A 23,136-nucleotide genomic window follows, 5' to 3' on the forward strand; every position below is an offset into this window, starting at 1 on the left:
GGGGGGGGGAGAAGAGAAGAATCTCAGACCAAATTTCAGCCTCCTCTTAGGATCACAAAGTTCTATCTGAGAGACAAAACAGAAATTATTAATAATATTAAACAGAAAAAGTTCACTCTGAGATTTTATTAAACTTTTATTAAACTTTTTTTACAAAAAACCCCAATATAAAAAGTAGTGAAATCGTAAATCATTTTGAAAAAGAATCAAGTGAAAATACAATTCATAATATTTTAAAAAGACTTTAAACTGGTTAATCTTTTTCTAATAAAAAGAGTTTAGTCGTGTGTCATTCTCGTCAAGAGAAATAAAAGCCAAACATTGTCAATAACCGAAAAGGGTCAATTAGAGAAAATCGGGTCTTAAATTCGGTGTAGATCAATCGAGAATAAGCCGTCATTTTAAAAAAGTATTTAATACAGAATACGTAAAAAAAAAACTCCCAAACACTCAGTTGAGCAACAAATAAAAGCAAAGAGAAGAGACACAAAACTTGTTAACCAGCTCCATTATATATCACTTCTGGTTATCGATGAAAAATATATTGCGGGTGAAAACATGAAATTCTAGACACTACACAAAATGTCCCCAGAAAGTGTTCGTTTTGTAGGAAAAAATAAATTTCAGAAAATATTTTTAATGTGGATAGCCGTATCTTACCATGGTAAGTCCAAGTCATTGTTTCGTACTTCCGAGGCTGTAGCAATCAATACATCAATCGATTATTAACGAATGTTTAGAAAAACAGCTTCTCTCATTCATTTACAAGCATCGTGGGGACTTTTACGTGGGGACTTTAAAAGTTGGGTGAAATATAAAACCTTTCATCCTACGTTTTATCTTGTTGTAGACAGTTCCCACTATTGGTTATACTGTAATGGTGCACTAGAAATTTTATCCCACTCAATATTATTTTATCCCACTCAATATTATTTCATCATCCTCTTCACTGAAATACTGTAACAACATACTGTCTCTAATGCAATAAAATTTCAAACATCTAGAAGTAACAAGTTCTTTTCAGCATATCTTGAAGGTGAGGGCTCTGACAATTCCTTAGCTATTTTACATAATAATAACAACAATAATAATAATAATAATAATAATAATAATAATAATAATAATAATAATAATAATAGTAATAATAATAATAATAATAATAATAATAATAATAAAAATAATAGTAATAATAATAATAATAATAATGATAATAATAATAATAATAATAATAATAATAATAAAATAATAGTAATAATAATGATAATAATAATAATAATAATAATAATAATAATAATAATAATAATAATAATAATAATAATAATAATAATAATAATAAAATAATAGTAATAATAATAATAATAATAATAATAATAATAATAATAATAATAATAATAATAATAATAATAATAAAGCATCTGATGAAAGAACCATTTTGATCTCATATTCCTAATTCCATAGGAATCAGAGTTTTTCGGAATATCTAAAACTACGAAATTAACATACAAAAAATTTTAAGTTTTAAACGAATTTTACAGATAAAAATTTTGTTTTAAGCATTGTTTTTTTCACCAAATTTCAGTTTCTCGAGAAGTTTCTTCTAAATTCCGAATGCAACGGAACTCGGAATTTGAAATCAAACACGATCAAAATTGGTTGGAAACCAGACCCTAGAACCAAACAATTAGCAACTCGTGCACATAGTGTACACGACCAGCAGAGGTAGCATAACTCCTTTTTCAAACAGTGAAAAAGTTGTACTAATGTGTGATAAAATTTTATTACCAAAAAAAATTTCTTTACATCCTGTAATTTCTTTTATTTACTTTCTCCTTATGCATTAGTTACAATGTAATACTTTGATTCGCTGTTCAGTCATTGAGTCCTTTTAAAATCTGTTCCAGAGTACCTAGCTTCATTTCTAAACACGAAAACATAATTAGCTCGTGCATGTTTAATTTTCTTCTTCTCGTGAGATTTAAAATGAAGAAATAGGAAGACAACGCCACATAATCCAAAAATGTTTTCCGACAACCAAACCATTTTTGGATAACTTTCAAAGGAATCGGTTGAATAGCTCGCCTAAATATAATAAAATACCAAAATATTACAAAATACAGATATCACAAAAGGTCGCATAACACTTTTTCTCTATCACTTTAACTCCGTAGTTGAATCTAGTCAGTTGTCTTAAGGGCATCGAGGGCCCTAGGCTAAACTCAAATTAGGCGCCCCTTTTTTTTCTATTTTTTTTTGTAAATGAAATAAAGCAGTTAAATAGTAAACTTTTATCAGAACAGTTGTTAAATTCACATTTTGACGTTTTCGAGCATTTTTTTCTTGTAAATTCTTTAATAATATCAAAATCAATATTGAGAAGAACACCAACAGATTCGATTGACATTAAGAACAGACAGTTCAATATTTCTTGTAAAATGGTAGAACAGAGCTCATAAATATTAACTTTTATTTTTGAAAATTATCGCTCACCACTGCAATTTGAGATTATTATTATTATTGAGAGAAAACTGCTCAATTTTTATAATTACGATAATGGAACGGCTGAGTAGAAGAAGAGTAACATTCCAAAAACACGAAATGGGAATATTTCCCTTTTTCCTCTCAAATCGTTCAATTATTCCCAAGTGGGCCCTAAACTATGTTTTTTTTTTAAATTCAAATTTTTTTCAGAAAAATTAGAAATATAATTTTTTTTTTAAATAAAATGTTTTGAAAATAAAAAAAATCTCAAAAACATTTTAGGAGCCCCTAAAATCGGTGACCCTAAAATCGGTGGCCCTAGGATGCAGTCTACCTTGCCTATGGGTTAAAAAGGCATTAAATGTTACCAAAAAAACTTTATGACTAAGATCTTTAATAATTAAATACTTAATCAATGTTAAAATGAGGAACCCATCTGCAAAACACGTCACAAAAATAAAAAAAATTGAGTTTATTACATTTCTACATTCTAGATACTGAAATCTATTATCTATTTAAATATTAGATCTAATAAAAGACTCTAGGTCCTAAAAATATTTACGAAAAATATCACAACATTTTCAAAACACGCTAAGTCAAACAGGGTTACTGCTTCAAAACGTACTAAGTCCGCAGCGAATCAAATGACGTTATGATTTTTTAGCAACCAATAAAAGGAGTGTTTATATTAAAATTAGCGCACTTTTTGTTGGCGCTTCAAGTTTTTTGATATTCACAGAAAAAAATGACTGAAATTGCACAAGTTTTTATAGCTGTTGGAGAAAAAGCAAGCCACCGTCTTACTAAGGGTAACGCAAGGAAAAGAAAACAAGTTGAAATGCAAGTAGTATATTTTTATATTATGAATATTAAAAGTTTTATACAAACAAAATCATACAAATTTATCTTATATATATAAGATAAATTTGTATGATTCGGTTAATATATATATATATATATATATATATATATATATATATATATATATATATATATATATATATATATATATATATATATATATATATATACACATACAGTACTGTGCAAAAGAAAGTAGCACCTAAGAGAATTTTTATATATTCAAGATAAAATGTCAAACAAAATGAAATTAAAACAAAGATATATGTGCAAACATATTTTTTATTAAATTGTGTATATTTAGTGTGACCACCATTATTTACAATAACATCTTGGAGCCTTTTAGCTATACTTTTATACAGATTTTCAATAAATGTGATGGGGATATTATAACATTCTTCTTTTAGAACATTCCAAAGTTCATTTACATTCTTTGGCAACCTTTCCATCTTCTTTCTGTCTAAGTAGTCCCACACATGTTCGATTATGTTCAAATCAGGGCTCTGAGGAGGCCAAGGCATGGTTTTAAGCACTCCCTCCTCTTCCAGATTTGACAAACAATTTTTAACTAATTTGCAAGTATGTTTGGGATCGTTATCCTGTTGTAGGATAAAATAATCCCCGATCAGTTGTCGTCCAGAAGGCACAGTATGATTATGTAAAATATTTTTATATTTTTCACCTGTAAGCTTTTCTGTTATTCTAACAATGGCCCCTACCCCTTTTATTGAAATACACCCCCAAACTTGAATATTCCCTCCACCATGTTAGATAGTTGATGCTAGACATGGCTCTTTCAATGCCTCTCCCTTTCTTCGCCTAACATACTGACGTCTATTCGTCCCAAATATTTGAAATTTAGATTCGTCTGTAAACAATACCTTGTCCCATTGATTTTTCTGCCACTCTTTGTGCTCTCTGACGAACTTTAATCTTTTTACTTTATTACCTTTGCGTAGTAAAGGTTTTTTAACAGCTACACAGCCTTTTAATCCAGATTTTATTAGAGATCGTCGCACAGTAGATCCATGTACTAAAGTTCTACTAGCTCTTTTAAGATCTTGAACGAGTTCTGCGCTTACTTTCTTGCGATTTCGTAGCACTGTTATTTTTAAAAACTGTTCATTACATAGACTTAACTTCTTGGGACGACCAGACCTCTTTTTATCCACTACATCACCAGTTTCATTATATTTTTTAACTATTTTTTGAACTGAGGCTCGTGAACATTTCACACGTTTGGCTATTTTAACTTGACTATAGCCCTCTTCATGTAAAACAATGATGCGATTTCTGTCATTTATTGATATCTTTGGCATTTTATTAGTACTGAAAAGTAATTTAAGTAAAAAAAAAAAAAAAAAAAAACTTTTTAGACGAAAAAATCTGTAATTAACGCGAGAACTCAACAGTAACTAAAAATTCTTCGCAACATTCTTATTTATCAAAAAATATTTAACAATAATAAATTTAAACAAAATAAATAAATAGTACAGTGATTGATGTAATCAATTTCTAGTGTTGATCCTTGTCCGCAATAAATGAGCAAACATTATTAGTGGGTGAAAAATGATACGAGTTGAAACCATCTAATAAATATTAATAAAAAAATTATATTATTAACGAAACCATTAACTAAAATAAATAAATATAGTTTTATTTAAAAGAATATCTTAGTTTAATTTAATAAAAACTCAATATTATTTACTTATATTTATTTAAATATGCATTTTTTTAAAAATTTCTTAGGTGCTACTTTCTTTTGCACAGTACTGTATATATATATATATATATATATATATATATATATATATATATATATATATATATATATATATATATATATATATATAAAAATATAAATGTTAGTTTAAATTTTAACTTTTAGGCATGGGCCAAACCACCTTCAAAACACTTTTGCCGACATACCACAAAACGACATACAAATGTTCTGAAATAAAAAATACTGACCTCTACCTTTTTAGTGCTCATTTTTATAATACTATCAAAAAATGTGACCAAGACAAATATATATTAAAGTTTTTGTCTGTTCAGAAAAAACAACGATCTAGAAAAAAGCAGCAATTTTATACTCAAAAAATGAGAAATAGGTCTAATTGTGAGATTAGTTATTTTATGGAAAAAGAAAACAGACAAATAGTGCATGTTTGTAAAGACACTTTTCTAAAATGCTTACATATTGGTAAAACTCGTGTTCAAAATATTGCAAAACATTTCTTTAAACAAGGTAATCCTAGAAAAGAAAGTAGAGGTGGTGATAAAAAGAGCCACAATTTTAAGGACAAGCGAAAGGCTGTGATAGAGTTTATAAAGACTCTTCCTGGAAGGGAGAGTCATTATAGCAGAAAGAAATCTATAAAATTTTATCTACCATCAGAGCTTAAAAGTATTAAAACAGTATGGGAATTATATGCAGAAAAGGAACCCAATCTACCAGTGAAATGAATTTTTCCGAAAATTTTTTTTAATCAACTTTAATTTAGGGCTCGGTTTTCCTAAATCAGATGCATGTTGATTTTGTGAAAGAATTCAAAGATTGAAAATAATTTAGAAAGGAAGAACAATTTAATTACTGATTTAGTTGTTCATAAGCGTTGAGCAAATAGACTGTATGATCTTTTAAAGGAGCAGAGAGATGGTTTAAAAATTATTTCCTTTGACCATCAACAAAACCAAGTCATTCCTAAAGTTCCAGATCAGCAAGCTTATTACAGTAGACAACTATACATATACAACTTTTTTGTTGTAGAAAACAAAAATAACGGATCATTAAATCAAGAAAATGTCACTATCTATACTTGTAATGAGAATGATTTCAAAAAGAATAGTTCTTCCTGTTCCAGTGCAGTATTTGACAAGCTCTGTAATACAAACATGGATGGCATAGACACTGTTCGTTTAGTTTCTGATGCATGTGGTGGTCAAAATAAAAATATTGCTTTACTTTATATGGCAGGCTTCTGGCTGTTAAGACATGCACCGATATTAGTAAAAACAATTGAACTTTTGTTTCCTGTTCAAGGACATACATTTTTGCCTTGTGACCGTGTATTTGGAACTTTAGAAAAAAAGCTTAAAAAGATTGAACGAATACATATTCCCCAGAAGAGTACTATAACGTTAACAGTACACAGGGAAAAGTTAAAATTGCAGAAAGAGACTGAAGTGTGTTAGATTTTAAATGAGTATCTCTAAGAGTTTTTAAAAAACCATGGAAAATAAACGCTTTTTTATCACAAGAGGATCACTTAAAAATATTAAAGTCTAAGGAGAACCAAATTTTAAATTTTTTCACACTACTCAGATTATAACAAAGAGAGGGCATGACTATTTTTCTTATCCATCTCAGATTCAGAAAGGAGTCCCAGTTGTAGATGCTAAAAAGAAAGATATCAAAAGTTTAATTCCTGTGCATGCAGCAGTGAACTGGAAGCAGGATAATCGTTTTAATTTTTTAAAAAGTATTGTTATTGATTCTTTAATAGAAGAACGCCTAGAAGATGAGGAAGATACTATATGTAGTTGTCTTGATGAAGATGCTGTAAGCAGACGTGTTTAACTTTTTGTTGTATTTCAAATTTTGTTTTGTTGTTGATCAGTTTCTCAATAAAAAACTTTTTCCCTTTGTTTTATACTCCCTTTTCCGTTACCTTATTTATAGTATAATAATAAAAAACCTATAATTCGCACAAGTTAAATAAATCAAAATATTTCAATGCTTTTTAATAAACTAACAAGCTATGTGAACTTAACCAAACATTTTCAAAATAATCCAAGTCCAACTGACATTATCAAAATAAGCTAAGTCCTTATTTCAAAAAGATTTATTTCGAGATCCTGTAGAGTTGCATTTTTTTTTATGCACATGATTTTATAGTGTCTATTTAATGATACAAATTTAACAAACACAATTTTTTTGGAGCGCTAATTAGGTGTGGGCCAGTTTTCCTTCGATTTCTCAAAATTAATTTACTCGGACTTAGAGCGTTTTGTGCAGATGGGCTCCTCAAATGGTTCATCAACAAAAGAACAAGAAAAGTTTTAAAAAAACTTTTTGATTTTTATATTTTTTGATTACTGTTGTAATATAGGTAGTTTGAAATCTTAAGAACTATCCTAGAAACGAAAGAGAATCTCAATTAACATATTTTTGAAGGCATCGGGTGATTGATAATAACGAAACCTATTGCAACAATTTCAATTTGGACTAAATTTTAAAAATCAACATTGTATAAATGATTTTTTGAGACTGTTTAATTGCTGGAATATATAAAAAATATTTTCCCAAAGTTTCATGTATGCATTTGGCAAAACTTTTCAAAAACTAGTCCGTTTTTTTTTTTAAAAAAAAAAAAAAAAAAAAAAAAAAAAAAAAATGCAGGCGTCAAGAGTTTCTGTAGACAATGATTAACCATACCAAATATTTTTTAAATACAGAAATGTTTCTAAGTTATACTTATAAGTTACTTATAACAGAAGCTCTAACATTGTTAAAAATTAATGTTAAGATGCTACATTTACAGTTAATGGTTTTTTATGTTCTTCGTGTAATATTATTCGGTGTGATTTTTAAAATGATTTTAAAATAATAGTTTTTACTAGTGGACCACCTAAAAGCATAAAGAATGAAACCTGATGATATCGACTACAGCTTCAGCAAAGTTAGAAACACATTATGAGGCACATCAACATTTCCAAAACGTTTCAGCTTTTTCTTCCCTTCTTTTTGTTGATCCAGCAGCTTTCGCTTTCGTGTTATGTCACCGCCGTACTAAGAAATAGTTTTTTGTTTTTTTTGACCAAAATGTTAATAAGTGATGATAACAATAACACAACTTTGTAAATAACAACAACAACAACAACTATAATAAAAAAAAAAATAGCAATAAAAATGTTTAAACTAATATCTAAGCGGAGAGTGTAATGCTGCAGGGTAAACAGGAGTCAGGTGTATTTATTCATAAAAAGATAATAAAAAAAAAATAAAATAAAATAAAAAAGAAATGAAAACAAGCACAAGTATTAAACAAAAAGAATAAAAACGAGACAAACAAGATCAGAACAGGATGAGTTTTTTAGATTAATCACTTACACATTTTGCTGTAACATCTTTTCGTAAGGGCTGAATACTAATAAGATAAGAGGATTGGTATTTACTCACCACGCTATATACCTGGTTACAATAATAATAACTTTTTTTTTTTTTAATAAGTAAAGTTTAAAATATCAACAAAAAAAATCATCAGCTGAGAAAAAAAATCAGTTGATGTAAATAGGGATAAAGAGAGAAACAATTAAACCTCTTCATCCTTAAAGCTAATGTTAACACATTAAAAAACTCACGTTTCTCTAGCAATGACTTTGTTACGGACAGCAGCTTGTATAACAATTTCAAATAACTGCCTAGAGTGACAAAGCGACATTAAAAAACTTCAAATGGTTCACTGCAAATTTGCTGTGTTTCTGGTTATAAACTAATGATAAACTTCAGTATTAAAGAAAATAATATTGAAACTGAGAGTAATTAAGTAAATTAAGGCTGGACATTTTTACCTTGGAATTGTTTCTTTCAGTTTAAAACAGTAGGATTTTCCTAGAGTAAGACACCTGCTTTTATGCACAATTGTGCTCAGGGCGTCGACAGCTTTCCCATTTAACCAAATCTCCATCTAAAAGTTTGAATGAGAAGTTATGATTCTGATTAAAAAATTCTGATACTTCTAACAATTAACAAATTATCACATAAATTGCACACATAAATTGCACACATCAATCACAGACATAACTTGCAGACATAAATCGCACACATAAATACAAACAGAAAAGTAGCACTTTTTCAATCTCTGTTTCTTTGAAACCACCATCTTCATAATCAAAACTAAAGGTATGAAACAAATAAATTAATAGATAAAAGACTTTTTGTTACTTTGAAATTTACTTATTAAATTTAAATTGAAACTTACCTAGCATATCCTGATGATATAGATTTTAGAAGATCAAAGAAATCAATTACAATTTCATTCAAAGGTAAGCGATATTTCAGCAAAATACGAGAGTCATCAATGTAAGACAACAGCAGTTGTTGACCTCTTTTGTTCTATACAAAATGAAATTGGATCTTCTTTTCTTTTTCCTATATCATTTTCCTGGTTACTTAAAAACAAATATATATTTATAAGAAAGTGGAAAATTTACTTCACAAAGTTCTATAATTTTTCCTAAGTATTGCTCTGGAAACACTAGCGTCCCATTAACTACAGGCTCAAAGTAGCACTGAACTTTGGAATGATCTTCAAACTAGATGCAAAAAGTTTAAAGAAAAAATTCATACTCTAAGTACATATCATAAACACAAAAGGAAAACGAACTTTCAATTGACATACTTCTTGAGGACTCCTTATTTCTTTTCTGACATCTGAATGTTGATTTTTCAAAGAAGCTGAACACACAAAAGTTAGAATACATATGTTTTTTTGTTTTTATCAAAACAAACTCAAAAAAAAAGGTTTTTATCACTTTAACTTCTTTATTTTACTACATGCAGTAAAATTTTGATATAACCAACAACTTGGTGTAATGAACTCTGTTTTTATCATTTTACTTTAACAAAACTCTTATAAAACTTATTTACATTAAGAATCCTCACTATAATTTTAGTTTTAAAAAAATACAATCTTTTCTTAGATGTCCAAAGATCTTGATGTAATGAACTTAAATGGTGTATCCCAAGATAAAGTAAGAAAAAAATGTTTTTTTAAATAGATTTTAAACAGAAAGTACATAAAAACCCATGTGAAAAATTTATTTGTTTTCCACTAATGAAAATGTAAAAAAATTTTCGTCTAAAAACTTATGGTTTTTATTCTTTAATTTTTAAAATAAAAATATTCACTGAAAAACCTATTAGGAAAGATTATTTAGATCAACAACTTTTACTATTATCTGATTATAGAATTATGTTTAAATACATGCCTCCTTCAGAATAAAAAGAAAAAAACTTTTTATTAAAGACTTTCAAGCACTGAAAAAGATGACTACAAAACAAAACAAAAAAGCATTGGAGATTTATGTGGCATTATAAAAAACACAATATCAACCTGGTTTGGTAAATAAAGTAAATTTTTTCAGCCTAAAAGCCAGGAGTAATCAATTGGAAGACACAGAAAATAGTTGTTCTTCTTTTTTATCCTTTTAGTCAATCCACTTCTTACATCAACATAATAAAAATAAAACTCATTTCTCATTTTTCCTTCAGGGTTTTTTATCAAATAGATATTCTACTGTAAAAAAAAATATGGTTTTTTATAAGAATATAAATAAGAACATGGATTAATTGAACATTAGGGTTATAAAAATTTCTTTTTTTTTTTTTTTTTCAGTTTTAACATGACCATACTCCTGCCTGATGGGAAATAGTGCAAATATATGATATATAACACTCTTTTGCCTTGCCTTAACAAAATACACTCCCAGGACACAGATAGAAATATTTCAATAGAAGCGGTTTTAAAGAAATGCATAAATTTTAGTTGTATATTCAAAGTAAATGAACTTTGGAGTAAGCTAATTACTTTTTCAGTGGTTTTAAAACTAAAACTCATCTTGTAAGACCATGGCCATATGAAGTTGTTACCAATTTGTTAAATTATATTAACAACAAAAGTAACTAATTTACTCCAAAAATCATTTACTTTGAGTATCCAATTAAAATTTACATGTTTTTTAAAAGCCCTTCTATAGAAGAATTTATATCTGTTTTCTGGGGATGCTTTTAGTCACGGCAAAGCAAAAGAGTGCTATATATCATATTTTTCCACTATTTCTCATCAAATATGAGTATGCTAAAATTAAAAAAAAAAAAAAAAAAAAAAAAAAAAAAATTAAAATGTTATAACCCTATTGAACATATTATAATGGCCTTAAAATCTAAATGATGTTTTGGTTATGGAAAAATATAGAAAATTCTCAATTATTATAACTGGTATGATTTTAAAGTAAAAAAAACTCTTACCTTGATATGGAACATTTGGTGTGGTCACAATTACGTCTGCATTATACTCCTAAAAAAGTAGACAAAACAAGTTTCAGCATTTTGTTACCATTTTGTGACTGAAGAAAAAACTTCAAATGATTGAATTGCAACTAAATCATTCTCCTAAAATTTTTGTTTTTAGTGTACAGTAAATTAATTTGAACATTTTTATTCTGTCTAAAAAATTTCTCATAAACCAACTCCTATAGTTTGAACTTTCTAAAATTTAAACCAACTTCATTTATCCTATAAAGAATTTTACCATTTTAAACACAGCTTTTAAAACAAACTTAAACTTTAAGTTCAATTTAAACCGCTTTAATAACAAGAAATGTGGTCAGCTGCACAATTAAAAAATTGATATTATATAACATTCAAAAAATTAGTTGGTGAATCAAATCAAGCAACTTAAGAACAATCCTTCCTGATACTAGAACTTGTTACCATTCTCCTAAAATTTAGTTTTTTTGATATTTACAATGTGGTTGATTTTAGACCAATTTTTTATCTATATGAAATGGGAAAAAAATTTATATGGAAAGCACAGTAAGGTTAAAAGTTAAAAAATTAAGACCCTATTGCTAGAAAGAAAATTTATACAAATAAATCTTATTCAACACCAATTTGACACAGGTACCTGAGTCATTTTTGTCACATTGCTTCATAAATTCTACAACTATTGCTTTTTAAAAATTTCCTGAGTCACATTGTTATCTATAAAGTGAATGAATTTTGTATGTATTCTAAAATAACTTATATCTTTGGGAACTATTTTACCTGCAACAGTCTTTGCCTAAATACATCCATATGGAGAAGACCCATAAATCCAATACGCCATCCTTGTCCAAGAGCTGCACTAAAAATGGAAGAAAAAAAAAAGATCTCATGTTTAATTTATATTAATAAGCAAGTTAATGACTTCAATTTCCTATATCAGTTTGAGTGATCATTGGAAATGTAATTACACAAATTACATTATCAGATTCCTCAAAATTTTATCAAAGTTTAAAAACAATCCTAACATTGGAAAGTCTTTTTGTAGCATAAAAACTACAAAAAAACAATCGAAAACAAAGCATATACTAAGCTTTGATCTACCTATTATCAGGAAATATAGAAACACTTGAGTCATTTAGACATAGCTTTTCAATTGCTTTCTTTAAACCTATAAATGAATCTTGATCTGGTGGATAAATTCCTGAAAATACCTGAAATATAAATCCTCATAGATTTAACCTTTAAAACAATACGAGAAATTATAACATCAAATTACTTGCATATATAATAATAATAATAATAATAATAATAATAATAATAATAATAATAATAATAATAATAATAATAATAATAATAATAATAATAATGATAATAATAATAATAATAATAATAATAATAATAATAATAATAATAATAATAATAATAAGAAGAAGAAGAAGAAGAAGAAGAAGACTAATAATAATAATAATAAGAATAATAATAGATCTGATCAAAAAGTATGCTTTCTTGAAGGCCAAATTTTAAGGAAAGCCTAAAAAAATGGGAGGGCACATGTACTTACATACACTAAGACAATTGGAGGAGGGAGACTTCAAATGTCTTGAGGTGAGGAGAAATTTTTTTTAATGTGGGGGAAAAGTCAGATGCTTTTTGTTAAATAAGCCAGCACATAACTTATTTTTTTCATTTTCAGCTGAAAAAGGTTGTTTTTTTTATCTTTTATTTCATTTGGGTTTTCAATTAGCCATAATTTAGCCATGATCTATGATAAAATCTCTCATTCTTTTGTATATTTTATTAGTGCAATATTGGTGTATAAGTTGAGACTTTAAGTTGATTAGAATGGATCAAAAATGCTCCTTAAGACCATAAGAAGATCAAAACACTTATCTATAGAAAAAACACATCAAATTATACACTTTTTATAAAAAACTAGACAACTCTTTTCAATTAAAATAGGAAGTTTAGTTATATATGGATTCACTTATACACCAGTATATATGGTACAGCATTTAGCAATAAAATATGCAAAGAATTATCAATTCAAGGATGAAGGATATAAATATTAATGCAAAAAGAAATTATGTGAGAAAGGCAGGGGAGGAGGAGGTTTCTTTCAATTCCTGAACAGAAGTTGGAACATTTTAATATAGAGCTGAGAGGGGTAATTGAGAAAAAGGACACTATAATACATACACAAATTGAATAAATGGGATCCTAATGTGTATCATCCTCAAACCTAATTTGATTTACTGAAAAAGCTTTACTGAATAAGTTGATTTTTGACAGGTACATAATAAGTACATTATACTTTTGTTAAAAAAAAAAAAAATCACAAATTTGCCGAAAACAACATTATTTAGGGGTCACTCAGAATATCTAAAGTCATTGTCATTTCAAATACATTCAAGAAGTAAGGCAAACTAGCTGTGACTCATAAAGTGCAAATTCCCCAGTAGACTTATTATACCACTTTATTACAATGTTTCTCACAATTCACAATAGTAACATTCAACTTGTTTAGTGAGAGATATTAGAGTTTTCTAAGTCTCATCTGGTAGCAATTTTTGATAAATGGATACAACCTGCAGTGAATGTATGTTTTGCCATCCAATGTTCTCTATAATTAACTCCTGGTTTGCTGAACTTTAATCCAACTGGAGGAGTACCTCCTAACAACAATATTGCTCAGTGTTGAATAAAAATAAAAAAAAGGAAATCTGGCAGAAAAGTGACTATTTTTAATTGAGGTTTTTACATGTGGGTTTTGTTATTAGATACCCAAAGAACCTAAAACCACAAAGGTCAAAAATTGGATGTAAATTTACACATAATTTAAGACATCAAAATCAAACTTTGTGGGAGGTAAAAAATTCATCAAGTAAAAACTAACTAATGATGCCTTTTTAATGGAAATAAATGTGCATGTAAAATAAAAGCAATTAGGGAAATTCAAAGTTTATGCATCTGCTTTTAACATAATTTTAAATTATCACAAATTATAGTAGGAGCTCATTCAAGTAAGTACAATTTTTTTTTTGAAAACTAATAATTGAAAGTGACACACCAAAAATGTCTTCCAATAACCCATACAAATTTCTTTTTAAAGTGTCGCTGTCTATTTTATATTAAATGAATATTAGGGAGTGCAAATGTGTGCTTTCTGCAGCAGAACAATTTCAAAACAGATACTAACCATATAAAAAAATTAAAATATTTCTTATATTTCAAATTTTCTATTAGTTCAAAATAGTCGCATTTTAATGTAGTTTATAAACTTATTCAGGAATAAAAACTGAAAATTAAACATATGAAATGGAGAATGGAACTGATAAAAATCATCTGTTTTACACTTGTGGATCGTGAATGGTGATGATAACAGCACCCAGTGAGCAATTAAAAAAGTTTGTGATTTCTATCAAATTGACAATAAAAGTTTGAAAAACATTTAAGAGGTTCTGCACAGAAGCACACCATAAATATGATTGTTTAACTAGTGGCTATTTAGAAACAAGATTCCATCTTCCATCAGGAGTATTAAAAAAACTTCCATCAACATTTAAAGGAAAAAAAAGTCATTCCATGCTTTATCTCAACAACACAAACAATTTAGATCAATGACATCAACGGATAGAATAGAAACTGATGAGGTTGCCAATACAGCTGCAATAAAAATGAAACCCATAAACAAAGATACTTCAGATATCATCAAACAAGCTACTCAAAAATTTCCACTGAGAGTAGCAATAGAAAGTGTAGCACCAAAGCCATGACCATTACTTATACATGGCCAAAATAAAATTACAACACCTGTTTGACCACACTTCCAGAAGACTGGTGCAAGGACTTAACTTTGCAAACAATGTGAAAAATTTGAACATTTATTACAAATGAAGACTTGACGGCAGTACTGGGCATAGTGAACAAAAACAGCCATAAAACTGTGATGAACCAACAAATAAGCACAACAATAGTATCTTCTTTACTCCAATTCGTATTATAAATGATACAGAAATCATTTTCAAAAATCCTTGTTCTTCTTCAACTTGATATTGTTGGCTAATTTACTTCCAGTTTTTGAAAGAAACTTGAAAAGAAAAGGAAATTTCACAAAACAAAAAACAGCATTTAGAGTTGAAAATCAATCACATACATCCCACAACAGTGGACTTAGAGGACAGGTAACAACTTTTGGTTTTCCATCAATTAATTTTCACTATGATAAACAGTAGGCACCATCACTGAGACATCTTTTCAAACATACTTCATTAGTAAAGCCAATCCAACTGAAATGAATGATACTGATGCTTGGCAGAGACCAATTGATAGGGACAACCTTGCATTTGGACTTTCAACATACTTGGATTAGATTTTTTGAATAAATTTTGCATATTGCATATATTGAAAAAATTACTCACATTGAAAAAATACATTTTGCATATTTCATACAGGGCTCACATTGAAAAAATAGCAAATGAATTTAGGGAATGACAAAACAGAATTTTGCATAAGAAAGAAGAAAAACCTAGAGGAAATCTTTTAATATAACCAGATTAAAAATTTAATTAAAAGGTATTGGGTTATTCTTCAAGTCTTGTCAAGTAAAAATCAAATCAAGACAATTAAATTCAACAAATTTTGTAATGATACTGCTAAATTGCTAGCAGAGGAATATGATTGGCATTATATACCTACATCAATTCATAGAAAATTAATTCATGGTGCTAAAGTAATTGCAAATATAAATATTTCTATTGGACAACTATCAGATGCTTGGAACAAGCACTTAAAGCAGTATCAAAAGTCTCACAACAGAAAAAAATCAAAGCAAGACACAAATACAAATCTCTTAAACCTGCTTCTTTTGCCTTCAGATCTCTATATTTTTCTCTTTAACCATCATCAATGATCAAATGTAAAATTATAGATGCTTTAGTAGACATTCCTTGGGTTTTAGAAGATAATTTTGGAAGAGTATTTACCTAGTTCTAAAACAAGCTCTCATTTGCCAAGATATCTTGCTACATTTAAAAGCTATTAGAAGCCCCTTTTTTATGCCAATTTTAAACACTGTATTGTAAGCCGCAATAAATCTATGTAACCAGGATGAGGTTGGGATTTGATTATCTAATTTGCAGCAAAGGCAATTATTAGCTACTTTTTTTGCTAAGGGTAATCATCTAACTGGTCAAATGAATATTAATTTATGTTTTGAGTCAAAATTTGTAGACAATTTGACTTTTTTGTCTTTTTTTTTTTTTTTATCATGCTCTACAAATCAAGGAACAACTTACACTGTAGTTCTCTGGATCATCCCTTACATTTGCAAGTGTTGATATAAGTATTAAAGAAGCTGAACAATTGCTTACCTTTGGTACATTTAATAGTTAAATCAAAATCATACTCATGAGTTTCTTCATCATACTTAGAGGTCTTACTCTTAATGTTGAAAATCTTCATATAAAATTTGTTTTTACAAGGAAAACTACTGCTACTAGTTGCAAAAAGTACAGTTAACAATTTAATGATACATTTGACTATTTTCCTTTTAACTTTGTAATTTTTTGCTAGCAAATTAATTGGAACATTACATTTTGTAAGCCACTCATTCAAATTTTTTCACTTCTACTTGTGAAAATAATATCAAGGAAATTTAAACATTTTTAAGATGTAAACCTGAATTAGACCTTCTGAAAATATATGACCCTGTTATTGCAACTGGACACTTCTGGACAATTCACGAAAAACCTGCCTCTCTGGGGACCTGCACATACACAATTACAGTAACATAGTAGGCAACAGAAATTAAAATAATAATATTTTAATTTTCCATGCAAAACCCCATTGTAAAAATTATTTAATGCTAAAGATTTTTAATATAACTTTCAAATTAATTTTCAAGGATGCTTTCCATGCTACCAAGAAAATAAAGTTTTTGAAACACTTCTCTTTATAATTTTTGATTGGATTTTGTTTAAGGAAAGTTGTTACTTTACTTCCAAAAACAACATTTTTTTTGGTGCAATTTTTCAGTAGGTGAAAACAACAAAGATTTTAAAACAGTTTAAATAACATAAAAAAATAGTTCAAAGTTGTTTTTAAAATGATATAAGTTAAGACAAAATTTTTGACATTTAATATTGATTTATTAACTTTTTAGATTGCTTAGAAGCCAATTGCAAATAACTTCTTTGCAATCCTTCAAATTTTCTTGTACTTTCTGAGGAAAGTGAGTACCAAGACCTTGCATGGCAGACTGTTGAAGATATTGTTGATTGCATTTCAATAATTAGTAGCGAATAGTAGAAATAGGAGATGAGTAGTAAATAAGAGAAACAAAAGTAACCAAATCTGTCAAATGATTCAATTGAACAGCATTGAACTGCAAATTCTATTATAATATTTTTAGTTACATGCATAAAAATGAAAAACAACCAAACAGAAAATACCATTGGAGTAGGTTGCTTAAAACCTGGAGTAGGTGTGACTGGTTTGCCAACCTGATGAAATGTATCACCAATTAAAGCCATATTGATATCACGTATTCCAGTGACAATGTAACCAACTTGTCCTGCATACCTGTATATAAAGGTATGGCATTTACATAACAATGCACTTGCACTTAGACACATTAAAAGTAACAATGCTTAGTTTACTAATTTTTTTCATAAATTATGTCTACACTAAAGTCATTCTATTCTTGATAGCAAATGCAGGCATTTTAAGAGTTGTGTAGCATAGAAAGAGTTTTAAATTATTTGTTATGCGATTTCACTGCCTCTGATTGGCTTTTTTTAAAAAAACAAAACAAATCTTTTTAAAGATTTTATGCTTTTTTAAATATTACAATAGTTAATCAACAACCAATGTTATTTTAGAAAAGTGAAAATTCTTATAATTTTTTTTACATACAAAGTATGTACAGGAATTTCATCAGGGTGCAAGATGCCAAGGGAAAGACACTCAAAGATTTCTCCACTGTGAACAGATTGCAATTTATCACCTAAAATATTTTGAAAGTGGTAACACCTATTTTAAAGAATTTAAAATTTAAAAGAATTACACTTAAATGCAAAATAATCTTTAATACCTTTTGAAATTTTTCCATTTTTAACAGTAACTAAATTGATAACGCCTCGGTACATATCATACCATGAATCAAACAAAAATAAAGATAAATCTCCATTAACGTCTGCTTTAGGACTAAAGAAAAACAGTTTAGAACATAAAACACAACAACAAATACAATCAAAAAAAATAAGAACTGTGTAAAGTAATTTATATTTTAAAAAAGATGAATAATAAATTTTTATGTACAAATTTATTAATAAAGTTTCTTTATAAGAAGTTTTGCAAAGTTTTTGTTTCAATATATATATTTTACATTTCACATTATACACACTTATACAATTGTTGCCAGGATGTATAAAAGTGTATAACAGAAAATGTAAAATTTTTTAACAAATTGAGAGTTTGCTTGATACAATCTAATTCAAGTAATAATTTCTCCATACACCATTTAAGCATAATTTAAAAAGTTAGAAATAATGCATTTAAAAAAGCCAGGAGCCAAGCTGGTGCCATAAACTTTCTGGGTTCTGGAGCCAAACATTCCATTCTTTGCTTAGAAAACATATAGGTTAAAAATATATTTTTCATCATGTAATTTGCTAACCATATGCAATATAGGAATTCAATGACATAAAAATGACTTAAAATGGATTTTCAAAATCAGTACAGCTACAAAAGTTCAAGAAACAATTTTGCTTTTAGCTTGTGTTATTATAGGTCAAACAGAAATAGAATACTTGAAAAAAATACTAAATCTAACTTAGCAAACTTTCTTTCTATTTACCGAAGTATAAAATTTGAAAATTTAAACTATTAAACTTGAAAATTTGAACTATTTACCTTGGTACTCTTTCATATATAGCTTGAAGAAGTTTATCAATTCCAATGCCTTCCTTGGCAGAAACCTGTGGAGAAAAAAGCAAACAACTTACATGAAAAAAACTTTCTCAAGGAAAATAATGACAAACAAATTACAACAACTTACTTTAATAACCTCTTCAGATAACACATCAAAAGTAGATTCCATCTGTTTACAAACTTTATCAATATTGGCACTGGCAAGATCTATCTATAATTAGAACCAAATCCTGTTTTTAATTCAAATAAAAGAAATACTAGGTATAGAGCCAGAAGAAAATTTCTCTCTTTTTCTTGTCTGAAAATAATTTTCAAAATTAGCCTATAAAATCACACCTTGTTAATAACTGGGACAATTGTTAAACCAGCATCAATAGCTTTAAAAAAATTTGCCACAGTCTGAGCTTGAACACCCTGTTTTAAAGTTTTTAAAAAATTACACAAAAAATACCAATAACTTTTAAAGTTAGCTCAAATAAATTGCAATGTAAACAACAAGAAATGCAGAGTCTAATTTTGTATATGATCAAATGTTGAAATAGAAGTTTAAACAACCCTTACACTCTGCAATATTTTTATTGTCTATTTAAGTCAAGAAATATTTTTTATATAGGACTGCAATTATTAACTGTTACTCAAATGAAACTGTCCTGAATATACCTGTGCAGCATCAACAACCAAGAGAGCACCTTGACACGCAGCAAGGGATCTGGAAACTTCATAGCTAAAATCAACATGGCCCTTAAAGTAAAATAAAAAAAACTGTAACAAATTGACTTTAATTCTGCTTTAAATTTAAGTTTGATTATTTGAAATATTCTTTAAGATATCTGAATTTCCAAACTGACTATCTACAATTTTATCATAAAAACATTATTAAATTTGCGTTAAAGAAGAAAGGGTTTCTTGTTTAGATAACCTTTTCTTTGTAAGAACTTTATTTGAAGTTAACAAAATTTAATTTGTAAAAGATAAACTTTATTTTCTTTTTCTGAGACAAAATTAAAAATTAAAAAACTTTAAACTTACTGGTGTGTCAATCAAGTTAAATAAGCACCTCAAATTGTTGCCTACATCATAGAACATAGATGATGTCTAAAATAAAACCAAAACATGAAACAAATAACAAACAATTTTAACTAAAAAACAAGGAAACTGTTTTTTGAAATTTCTCACCTGAGCTTTAACAGTAATACCTCTTTCTCTTTCAACTTGCAGTTTGTCAAGCACTTGTTTATTTTCAACACTTCTCTTAATTGTACCTTAAAAACAAAGTACTATCTTTTTTTAAAATGTACTTTAAATACAGTTTTATTATTTTGAAAAAGTTGACTGAAAGCAAACCAGTTTTTCTGTTCAGCCAACGTTTTCAAATTTACTTTTGCAGACTTAAAATTAGACCATCTCTCTACATAATTAGTTCAGTAAAATTTCTGTAAAACTCTAACCTGTAAATTCAAGAATTCTGTCTGCTAACGTACTTTTTCCATGATCGATGTGTGCAATGATACTGAAGTTTCGTATATTCTCATCAATATAATCATGCATTGAAAGTACCTAATTTATTTTAAATGTTTGAGTAATTAAGTGATATAAAAAGAACTTGAACAATTATTCATTCCTTCAAGAAAATCACTAACTCTGCAATGAAACTACCAATGAAAATTAAGCTTTTAATAGGTTTTTTTTACAGAAAAAATGTTGGGGGATATATAAAAGAAACTTACCTTAGTAGACAGAGCTCTTTGACAAAGCTCATTGTAAAAGTAGGGCCTATACAATTGTATACTGAGACTAAAAAAGGTAAATTTTATGCAAATATTAGCAATATTTTATGCATATGTAAACACAAGTTAACATATTTAAAACAAGTTTTTTACTTATCTGGAGGTGAAAAAACAAAACAACAACAAGCAAACAATTATTTAGAGTTTAGTTCCAGTTTTGAGCATTTGAATAAAAACTTAAATCTCTTCAAAAAAAAACTTCTTGATGTGGAAGAACCCTTATTTTCAGAATTTATTACAGTTGGATGAGTCTCACAACTAAAAAAAAAAATTTTAGAATGGAACAGTCACTTCTCTTTTATGGGTGGTTAGTGACCTCTCTTTGCACTAATACAGTAAACAATGCTTTTGAAATTTTGTTAATTTGATTTGTAATAAAATGTTGCAAATATAATTAAAATCTCACTAATTTTATTTTTTTCTTTTAATTTTATAGACATGGTTCTTAAGAGTAGGAGAATGTCACTTTCTATGAAAGCATATATGACAACTGAATTAGCTATGACAAAGCAATTCAAGAAAGATTTTAAAATTAAGAGATTTCTAATATGTATTTTATATATACAAAATAAAGAACATCTATTATTTACTTTACTAACCATGCTATTAAACGAGGATTCATTTTGCTTTTTACTATCATTGCATACCAAGTTGACTTTGATCATTTTTTAAATACTAATATCATCTTAATTCATAAAATGTATATCTAAACTAAAAAAATAAAATTTCAATAATATTGATAAACAATAACGAAATCCAGCATTTTTTTAGCTGTAAAAGATAATTTTCCTTAAAATGTATTTTGTTCTTCATAAATTTTACTTTTATAGTCTGATGTAGTATATCAAAAAAATACTATTAAAAACACGCGTACTCGTACAACGAAAATGATGCATAATAACGATGTAGTTGTATATTTAAAATGTGGTGTTTTATTTCAATTTTTGAAACATCTCACAGGAAGACAGTAGTGCGGGAACAAAAAAACACGGAAAATAAGAATCTTTTACCCAAAAGGTGCAGTAAAAAATTCCGCATTTTTTAGATTAATAACAGTCACGAAGTTAAGTTAGTCTTTAACTAACTTAAATTCGTGACTGTTATTAATCTAATTATTTTTCTTTGAAATAATGAAATTCCGAGTCGAGAAAAGACATATGGCAGCTCAGTGAAAATTCCATAGTCTTATGTAGTTATTGCAAATTTTAAGTGAAGTGGATTTATAAAGCTGATCATAAAAAGTATTTTTATTAGACTAGTTTATAGAGGCGCTTTTATTAGATTAGTTTATCGAGACAGAATTTTAGGGTTTTCTGTGAAAATTGAAAAAAAATTTTCTATTTAAGTATCATCTATTTACCGTCAACTGGGTAAACCTGTGACATTAGGAGGAGGATCTTTTATTCATAATAATTCCCGTGATCAGCAAAAGAACCACAAACATTTCATGAATTTTTTTTTTTTGTGTAAAAAAATGTAAGTTGTATTATGGAATTTTCGCTTTGTGTATTGTCTAAAATATTATTTTTCTTTAATTCAATTAAAATTATCGTCAGGGTGTGACATTTGTTTTCATTCTATTTTGGCATCCTTTTAGCATAGAGCTTGCTTCATATTTTGCGTTTAATAAACTGGAGTTCATCCCATTCGAGTGTTTTCGTGTAAAAATGATGAACAGGGTTATTCGAAATGATGTTTTTATGTTCATTTTTTAATGATTTCTCTTATCATCTCCAATGTCGAGATTTTTAAAAACTTTGTATATTTTTGCATTTCATAAAATAAAGTACTTAACAATTAAAATTTATTTCGCCGACTTTACGTATGTGGCTTTCCGCCACTGATCTCTATAATAACTGGATAGCGCATCTCTAATATCAAAATTGACACCAAAATCGCCATATTGGAAAGCCCCAGAACGCTGAAAACTGATACTGTGTATTTAAAGCGATTAGTCGAAAAACAGAACTTAAAGCTTACGGGATTTAAACTTTTGGGGCTTTCCATTATGGCGATTTTAGCGTCAAAAAT

At 27.8% G+C, this 23,136-nt stretch overlaps 1 protein-coding gene across 1 annotated transcript; it reads right to left on the reverse strand.

Annotated features, from left to right (window-relative positions):
• Positions 1-1,758: 1,758 nt before the first annotated feature.
• Positions 1,759-21,825, reverse strand: LOC145182467 (translation factor GUF1 homolog, mitochondrial-like). Its single transcript, XM_090078440.1, has 24 exons — positions 21,705-21,825; positions 21,046-21,112; positions 20,767-20,875; positions 20,495-20,580; positions 20,348-20,413; positions 19,979-20,059; positions 19,655-19,732; positions 19,446-19,529; positions 19,301-19,365; positions 18,480-18,592; positions 18,302-18,392; positions 17,839-17,968; positions 12,491-12,600; positions 12,170-12,248; positions 11,372-11,420; positions 9,744-9,799; positions 9,556-9,657; positions 9,324-9,457; positions 9,193-9,238; positions 8,914-9,029; positions 8,704-8,763; positions 8,453-8,489; positions 7,993-8,131; positions 1,759-2,079 (listed from the first exon to the last, which is right to left on the reverse strand). Exons 1-23 carry the CDS (start codon positions 21,743-21,745, stop codon positions 8,006-8,008), a joined length of 1,926 nt encoding a protein of 641 aa, XP_089934566.1. The 5' UTR covers positions 21,746-21,825; the 3' UTR covers positions 1,759-2,079; positions 7,993-8,005.
• Between the last annotated feature and the right edge of the window lie 1,311 nt (positions 21,826-23,136).

This window comes from Hydra viridissima, unplaced genomic scaffold, assembly GCF_058129835.1.
Source record: "Hydra viridissima isolate aposymbiotic clone 2 unplaced genomic scaffold, HvirCarnegie_v1 scaffold_2, whole genome shotgun sequence".
NCBI lineage: Eukaryota > Metazoa > Cnidaria > Hydrozoa > Anthoathecata > Hydridae > Hydra > Hydra viridissima.